The sequence below is a fragment of the Tupaia chinensis genome, unplaced genomic scaffold (assembly GCF_000334495.1).
Source record: "Tupaia chinensis unplaced genomic scaffold, TupChi_1.0 Scaffold000146_1, whole genome shotgun sequence".
NCBI lineage: Eukaryota > Metazoa > Chordata > Mammalia > Scandentia > Tupaiidae > Tupaia > Tupaia belangeri.
This window is the reverse complement of record NW_006159616.1, coordinates 11,792,538-11,801,422: the sequence shown is the minus strand read 5'-3', so window position 1 is coordinate 11,801,422 and position 8,885 is coordinate 11,792,538. Positions and strand designations below refer to the sequence as shown.

Below are 8,885 nucleotides of genomic sequence, written 5' to 3'. Positions count from 1 at the left end.
CGCCCCCCCGCCCCCGCCCGGGGAGATGGCCACAATCGCAATCTCTTCTCCATTCTCTCTTGGGATTTTGGGCCTGCATGCACGTGCACCTGGTGTGAGACTTGAACTGTGGTTGACTATGTGGGAGCCCAGTGACATAACCGTTACACCATCTGCTGATCTGATCCCAGTTTTATGTCTAATTTTAACAGTAATGCATGCTTGATTTGAAAACGCATTCAAAATAGTTGGAAGTATATAAACTAATTTCAGAGCTCTCCCCACCAACATTTTCCCCTTCCTGGAAGTAGTTTTATGGGCATTTGCACAGAATTTATACATATAGGAAAAATGATTATGAGAATGTTACATAAAAAAAAAAAAAGGAGAACAAAAATAATAGTATCTTGGAGCAGTTCCACAGTGCAGTAAATGGTTAAGGAAGTTGCAGCCTACGTGGCTGAGAGCAGTTCAAATCCCGGCCCCAGTGGCTTGAAAAACACACCAGGCATGTGTGCATGTGTGCCCCAAATCCAGACAAGACAGAAAAATGGAAGAGAAGGGATTATGCCATGGCTACACCCCACCGGATGATGCTTTCTCTCTCTGTTCTGTCCTCTTTGACAAGTATATGTGCCCTCTGGCAAAATTTAAAAAGGTAAAAAAAGATTTGAATTCTTTTTATCTTAATACGTGTTTGTTGTAAAAAAAATATATCCAAATAGTGTAAAAGAGAACAAAGCAAAAGCAGGTACCTCCCTCCAAATAGCTTTTATAATCAGGAATAAAATGAAGTGTCTGGAAGAGTGGAGGTGATGGCTCAGCGCCTCTCTGCCCCACTGCCTGCTGCAGGCCCTGGTGCATGGGCTGGCACCGTGTGCTGGCACCCTGTTTCTCTTTGGACAACTTCACTCCTAGCCCAGGGAATCTGGAGGAGGTGGAGGAGGAGGAAGCCTGGAGGATTCTGTTGTATCCTGGGCGGAGACCAGAGAGCGAAGACAGGAGACTGCAGATCCTGCAGGCCCTGCAACAGCTGGCTGGTGAGAGGTTGAAATCCTGGGAAATGGTGGCAGGCCAGGCAGGGCCTGAGCACCCACATGGGGAAGGGCAGGGCACCCTGAGTGGTTTGTTTTTTTTTTTAGTTGTTTTTAAGAATTACTTTAATTTTATTTGTTATTATTATTAATTTGATCAGAGAAAGACAGAGAGAGAGAGAAATGGAAAGTGAGAAAGCAAGCTACCAGGTCCAGGACTGAAAGCATGTGGGAGTCCAGCACCCCAACCGCCATGCCACTTACCAGCCCCTTGTTTTTTATTTTTTAAATAATTATTTTATTTAACTTATCTATTTTTAGAGAGGGGCAGAGAGTAAGAGAGAAAGAGAGAGAGAGAGAGAGAGGAGACAGAGAGGGAAAGTGAGAAACCAAGCTGTCTGGGACTTGAACCACAGTTGGCCATGTGAGAGTCCAGCGCCCTTAACCACCACGCCACGTGCCAGCTCCGAGTGAGTGTTTTTGTGGCAACTTCCCAGACACAATCTCATATAAGTCTTCACAAGGTATTGTGCCCATCTTGCTGACTGTGACCTGAGGCCCAGAGGTGTTAAACTACCAGCCTTGGGACACGCAGCATGAGAGAAGCACCTCCTGCAGCTGTGTGCCGCTGACCCTGATGCAGGCCCACACCCGAGGCTGGAGAGTTGGAGCTAGACATACCTTCCTCATGCCACCAGAGGCTGCATGGCTCAGAGCTGGGAACAACTGGTGTCCCCGGGCTCAGTGGCTCTCCTGGCTCCAATACTGTGCTCACTCTCTCTTTTCCCTCTCTCTCCTTCCTCCCTCCTCAGTCTTCCTCCTTCGGTGCCATCAAAAGGAACAGGCCATGCCAGAGAGGGGGCTCCCCAGGGAGGCCACAGGGAGGACCCAGAGCATGGAGAAGCCTCCCCAGGCCTGGCGCCCTCATGCCACAGATATGGCCCAGGTGGTCCCACTGGACTCCGAGCACCAGAGAGTCTGGCTGTGCAGGTAGGGGGGACGTGGAAGAGGGCAGCCCCTTCCCTGTAAGTCAGCTCTTGTCTCCTTCCAGTGTTGAGAGACAAGGATGTGAATAAGAAAGGAAAGCAGCTTCCATGTACAGGTGCACCTAAGATGGCTGGACTGCCCCAGGCTGGGGTCTGGTTTTAGTCAAAACTTACTTTTGGCTCTGCCCACCATCACAGAATAACCAGGATATTAGCAGTCTAAGGGTGTGGAGATGCCGTCTGAGTCAGGGGTCGGACAAAGAAGGGGAACAGACCTCTATTAAGTTTTCTTTCTTCTCTTGTGGTTAACGTTTTATTCAGAAGTATTTTTAATAAGTGTTTATTTAACTTTATTTGTTATTTTCTTTCTTTCTTGGAGAGGTTTTTGCTACAGGGCATGTGCGCTCACCAGAAAGACAGAGACAGACAGAGAGACAGAAAGCGAGAAATCACCCCCCCAGGGGGGATGGCCATGCCGCAATCCCTTCTCCTCCATTCTCCTCTCGGGATCTTGGGCATGCACGCACATGTGCCCGGCATGAGTTTAAGCCACCGGATTTGGGACTCGAACCACGGTCAACTAAGTGGGAGTCCAGCAACATAGCCATTATGCCGACTGCTGGTCCCAACTTTATTTATTATTATTCTTCTTCAGTTTGGCCAGAGAGAGACAGAGAGAAAGAGAAAGCTGCCAGGTTCTGGACTCAAACCAGGTCAGCCACGTGGGAGTCCAGCACCCTTAACCGCCATGCCACCTGCCAGACATTAGGGATATATTTTTAAAGTTTATTTATTTTGAGAGAGAGGGAAAAGAAAGACAGGTATAACTAACAGGATCTTACCACATGCAATTCGTACCCCCAGACTTCCAGCTGGTCAAGATCACAGGTGCACCCACAGGAACACCTGGCATGTTCCGGTTGACCCAGGATCTGAACCTGGGGCCTTCCTATATGGCTCCAGCATTGCTCGGTGGCACCGTACCACCTGCACCACTACAGCTGGGCCTAGAGCACATTCTTACCTTACACAAAAGTAAAAAGAATAGAATAATAAGCCCCAGCATAGCAATCACCTGCTTCAACAAAACCAACCTCCTAGGCAAGCTGGTTTTTTGTGTACCCCAAATATTTTCCCTCTTCAAGTTCTTTTTTTAGATTTTTTTTTTTTTTTCTGCTATAGGGCACGTGCGCTGGCCAGACAGACAAAGACAGAGAGACAGAAAGCGAGAAATCACCCCCCAGGGGGGATGGCCATGCCACAATCCCTTCTCCTCCATTATCCTCTTGGGATCTTGAGCACACACGCACACGCACCCAGCGTGAGTTTTAAGCCACCAGGTCCGGAACACAAACCACGGTTGGCTACATGGGAATCCAGCGACATAGCCATTTACACTAATGGCTGACCCCTCTCTTCAAGTTCTTTTGAGACAGATCTCATACATCAGACCATTTCACCCATAAATATTTTTGTATTCCTCTGTAAAATATACTTTTTAAAAAGAATTACTGGGACCAGCAGTTGGCATGACGGCTATGTCGCTGGACTCCCACATAGTCGACCGTGGTTCGAATACCGGACCTGGTGGCTTAAACTCATGCCAGACGCGTGTGCGTGCATGCCCAAGATCCTGAGAGAATAATGGAGGAGAAGGGATTGCGGCATGGCCATCCTCCTTGGGGGGTGATTTCTCTCTTTCTGTCTCAGTCTCTCTCTGTCTGTCTGGCGAGTGCATGCACCCTATCGCAAAAACCTCTTCAAAAAATAAAAAATAAGAATTATTTATGTGCACCAGCAGATGGTGTAATGGTCATGTTGCTGGACTCCCACATGGTCGACCGTGGTTTGAGTTTTGGACCTGGTGGCTTAAACTCATGCCAGACGCGTGTGCGTGCATGCCCAAGATCCTGAGAGAATAATGGAGGAGAAGGGATTGTGGCATGGCCATCCCCCCTGGGGGGTGATTTCTTGCTTTCTTTCTCTCTGCCGCTCTCTGTGTCTTCAGCGAGCACATATGCCCTATAGCAAAAATATTCCTCTCAAAAAAAAAAGAATTATTTAACTTTGTTTGTTGTTATGATTATTATTATATTTGAGCAGTAAGAGAAGGAGAGAGAGGAAGAGTGAGAAAGCAAGCTGCCAGGTCTGGGACTTGAACCATGTTGGCCATATGGGAGTCCAGCCCCTTAATCACCACACCACCAGCTGTCCCTTCTCTCTCTGGTCAAATTAAAAAAAAAAACCTCATAATAAATATATATCATTCATAAAAAGAACCATAATCGCAATTCTCACACCTAAAAAAAAGAACAATAATTCCTTTATACCAATACACAGCTGGTCACTATTCAAGTTAGCAGTATATCTCGTGTTTGTTTGAATCAGGATCTAAGTAAGGCCCACATATCGAAATTGATTATTAATTCGTTAAGAGCAAAGGAGCTGTCATTGGAAGAATTAGCAGACAAGTACGAGGGTTCATTCTGAGACTGGTAAAATATCATTCTGTTCAAGCAGAAATTGACCAGAGTGGGGCAAGAGTGGATGCAGGCGGCCAGGTTGGAGGCATCTGAACAAACGGGTGGCACACCAGACCTGTGGTAGCCCCCTTTTATAAGGAGGAAACTGAGGCTCAGAGAGATGAAATGACTGGCCCCAGGCCTTGGTGGCATGTCCGGCACGTGACAGGCACAGCCATCGGTCACTGAGACTGGTATAGTTACTTCCTCCCGGTCCTCCCAGGTGCTTCGGGGCCTGGCAGCAGTTCATGCAAAGATGGGCCCGGTACCGGGACCACTTGGCTAACTGCCAGGCAGGGACCTTGAGGACGTGCCTGAGACAGTGGGTGCAGATGAAGCAGCTTCGGGCCTCAGATGGGGCGAAGGTGACCCAGCTATCCCTCCATTGGCAGAAGGCGGGTGAGCAAGTACTGGGCCGAGGGGCTCCCTTTCCCATCCCAGCAAACCTGCCCCTCCTTCAGGGGGATTCTTGTGGTGGGCGGTGGTAGAATTGGAAGCTTTCCCAGGATGCAGTCTGTCAGGCCTGAGGGTCCAGGAGGGGTCCCCAAAGTTGGGAGGCCTTGGCTGGACCACATTCCCACCCCCACCTCCTCATGCTGCCCTCTCCCAAGTGCTGGGTTACCCACATCCCACTTGACTGGGGACGATGGGATCTCTGAGGCAGCCTGGAGGGAGGGCTTGGAGGTGAGGGAAGGGGCACTGCCCTTGAGGGGAGAGGTCCCACGCAGGGGCCTGAAGTAACAACTATCAATGGCTACCAATGGCTCTGGGCAGAGGGAGGTCAGCCGGGACTCGGCTGACTCACTCTGGTTGCTTCTTAGCTAATTTAGTGCTCCGCAGCTCAGCCCCTGAAGCCACCGCAGCCAGCCACCACAGGATGTTGGCTCAAACCCAGGGACTGCCCCAGAGCTCGCTGCAGGAATCCTGCCAGAAACTGGCCTTCCTCCGGGTACTGCTGCTCTGGAGAACGAGGCTTTCCCTGCACCAGCGGGCCAAGTAGGTGTCCATGAGCTGTGACCTTGGGTTGGCCTGGGGCACAGGGTGGGTCTGTAGGCAGTGCCAGTCCCGGAGGAGTGCTCCATAGGCACGGGCTGTATCCCTCTCCTCTCCATGGTCCCAGCATGGAACCTGGCCCACTGTGGCGCCTAGTGGATGTCAGGCTCTGGGAGGTGGTCCAGGGACACAGACATGGACTGAGCAGAGACACAGGGGGTCATGGGGCTGCCGTGGACACAGACGTGAAGTTCTGCCAAGGCGGCTGCAAGCCAAATGGAGCTGCCACTCACCCATCTCCCCAGGGGGTACAAGTCCCCGGGTGGCAGAAACCAGGGCTGCCTCCTGTCTACCGTCTCCCCAGCACCCAGCAGGTGCTTGGCATGCTGTAGACATGGAATGAACACTGAAAAGGAGCCAGGAAAGAGCCAGGGGGCAGAGCTCTTACCCTCACCACATTTGCTTCATTACACAAAAACTGAGAAACCGAGGCCTAGGGGTAAGCAGCTTACCCCACATCACACTGTCAGTCTGGAGCCGGAAGGTCCCCCGAGGGAGACCTCAGTGCTGCCTTTACACAGACAGTCACTGGGGGGATTGAGCCCAGACTGGTGATGAGGTCAAAAGGGAGGAGCTTCCCGGATGGAATATCAGGAGGAATGTAGGCCAGCAGTTGCAGGGTTAAGAATTCTGTCCTTGGAGCCAGCAGGTGGTGTGGTAGTTATGGTGCTGGACTCCCACATGGCTGACCATGGTTCAAGGCCCAGATCTGGTAGCTTGCTTTCTCACTTTCCCTTTTTCTGTCTCTCACTAATCAAGTTTAAAAATAATAACAGCAAAGAAAATTAAACAAATAAATGATTTTTAACCCCTCAAAAAGAACTCTGCCCTTGAAATCTGCACCCCCGACATCCCTCCCCATACTCGGTTGGTCTACTTGGACTCTCAGTCTCTTTCAAGTTTTTTTCTAGGGCACATGTGTTTGCCAGAGAGCTTTCCCCAGGAGGGATGGCCACACTGCGGTCCCTTTTCCTCTGTTCTCCTCTCGGGATTTTGAGCACACACAGACATGTGTCTGGCACATTTTTCAAGCCACCAGGTTTGGAACTAGAGTCACACAGTTGGTCATGTGGAATCCAGCTGCCGTAACCACCACCCTGCTAGCTGGCGCCACTCAGTGTCTTTCAGTGTACCCCTGGACCTCCAGGGGAGCTCAGGTCACCACAGAGCCCTCCCATCCTCAGGCCTTCGGGCATCAGGGCACAGCTGGCATCTTCCTGCAGCATTCCCAGGGCTGCCTTGCTGGCTTAGACGAGCCCCGGGTCTGGTGCTGCTTGGAGCCTGGGGAAATGATGTCCCCCAGGTTGTTTTCCCCTCTTGATAACTGAGTAGAGGCAGAGGCACTGGAATGGTTGTGCACATAGGCTCTGGAGTCTGGGATCCCTGGGTCTGGGGCCCGGGACCACCCGATCAGTGCATGGTTCCCAGCCACCACCATCACCCCCGCCCCCCCGGGAGCGTGGCAGGGCTCAGGCAGACGATGCAGGTGGAACGTCAGCCCAGCCTCAGCTGCTCTCTAGAGTCACCCAGGGAGCTCTGGAAAGTCTGCAGGCTCAGGCTGCATCCAGGCCACTAAGCCAGAACTGGGGATGGCTTGGGGAAGGGAGCACTGAGGCCGTCTCACCACAGGGAACTTCTGGCCCCTGAACTCCAGTGTGAATCAGAGCAGGCTGCCTACCCCGCTGAGCCTCAGTTTCTTATTTCTTGTGTAATGAAGCAGAAGGGGCACAGGGGGAGCTCCCTGCTTGGCAGCCCTGCCCCGGCCAGACTCACTTGCCCCTTCTGCAGCTCCTTGGTCCAGGGCACACGGAAGCGGATGATGCGGCACGTCGTGAGGCAGTGGCGCTTGAGGGTGTGGGGTCCAGCCTCCCCTTCAGGCAAGGCCCACGCCTCCTTGGCCTTGGAGCCCCTGGGCAGCATCCCAGCAGGAGATGGCTCGCTGGAGAAGGTGAAGAGCACGGGCTGGGGAGGAGCAGGTGGGCGGAGGTAGGGATGAAGCGGGGCCCCGGCAACCCAGGATTCCACGCCTCCTTCCCAGGCTCCCAGGGCTCCTTCCCTCCTGGAGACACTCTGGGTGACCTTTCTTTGGGCAGCTGGGTGGTGGCAGCAGGGGCGGTGCCTTCGGCTCTGGCAGGCACGGGCCCGGCAGTTCCAGGGTGCAGTGAGATGGTGCCAACTCACCCTGCAGAAGCTGTAGGGCACTTCCCCAGGTGGGTGGGCCTAGGACAGGTGGTGCTGCCACCAGCCTGTGGATTTCCTGTTTCCAGCCCTTCTTCCATCCCTCCTTGGCCCTCACTGCAGCATCCCCTTAGGTCTGCATCCTGGAGCTTCCTTCTTACACTGCAGTCAGCTGGGCCCCTAGCCTAGGGCCTCTCAACCTCTCTGTCCTACTGTCAGGCAGTGGGGTGGGGGACGGGCACTCTGCAGGGTCGTTGTTTCTCTTGGGGATCTCACAGCTGGGGTTCATTCATTCAGTCATAGCACAGTGCTTAAGAGGTGGTCTGCCTGGGTTCTAATCCCAGCTTTGCCCTTCACTGGCTGTGTGGTCTTGGGGGAGTTGCTCCACTTCCCAGTGCCTCGGTCCCCCTACCTGTGAGGTGGAGATAATAATAGTCTCACTGCTACGGGCATCAGTGAGGCAGGGATGTGCACGGCCCTGGCAGACACTTGTCCATAGTGGTATTGATGGCTGGTGACTGAACACAGGACAGGGCACTGGGGATCCGGGGTCCCATCCCATCCCCACCTCCTGTCATTGTGACCATCAGAGAGGTGCTTTGTCACTCTAGTCCCCAGCGACCCACCCTCCTGCATGATGCACACCAGGAGAAGAGTCACCCCTGGCCCTTCCTAATGCTGAGGGGAGGGGTGAGGAGGGATGAGCTGACCTGTAATGGCAGGGGCCATTCTCAGGGTGGACACTCCCCTTCCCAGCATCCTCCTCACCTGGAGCCACTGGACAACAACCCAAGGGACCCGGAGAGAAATGGCTGCCCGCTGGGCCCAGGATCGGAGATGCAGGACTGCACTGGGCCTGTGGCGGTGGCGGCTGATGCAGTTGTAGGAGGTGACACAGTGGACCCAGGAGCAGGACCGGGGACTGGCATGAGATGCCCTACACGGCTGGCACTCCCGCTGGCAACGTGAGTGAGAGCTGGGGTGGGGCACCGTAGTGAGGGAAGGGCCAGGGTCCACTGGGGAGACCCAGGATTCCGCTGCAGGTTCTGGTGATGGGACCAGGGCACACCCAGGACAGTAACAGCATAATCTGGGGAACTGGACTGCAGTCTCGGGTTTGAGTCCTCGCTCTT

General features: G+C 53.1%; 1 protein-coding gene across 1 annotated transcript in view; it reads left to right on the top strand.

The window, feature by feature from the left end:
* CUNH1orf167 (chromosome unknown C1orf167 homolog) overlaps positions 1-8,885 on the top strand; it is a gene marked incomplete at its 3' end in the record, with an annotated part of 21,113 nt that overhangs the window by 2,816 nt on the left and 9,412 nt on the right. The window contains exons 5-10 of the mRNA XM_027770675.1: positions 832-1,019; positions 1,826-2,003; positions 4,745-4,920; positions 5,343-5,517; positions 7,363-7,522; positions 8,509-8,717. Of these exons, the coding sequence (XP_027626476.1) occupies positions 832-1,019; positions 1,826-2,003; positions 4,745-4,920; positions 5,343-5,517; positions 7,363-7,522; positions 8,509-8,717 (1,086 nt within the window). The remainder of the gene's footprint in view (positions 1-831; positions 1,020-1,825; positions 2,004-4,744; positions 4,921-5,342; positions 5,518-7,362; positions 7,523-8,508; positions 8,718-8,885) is intronic.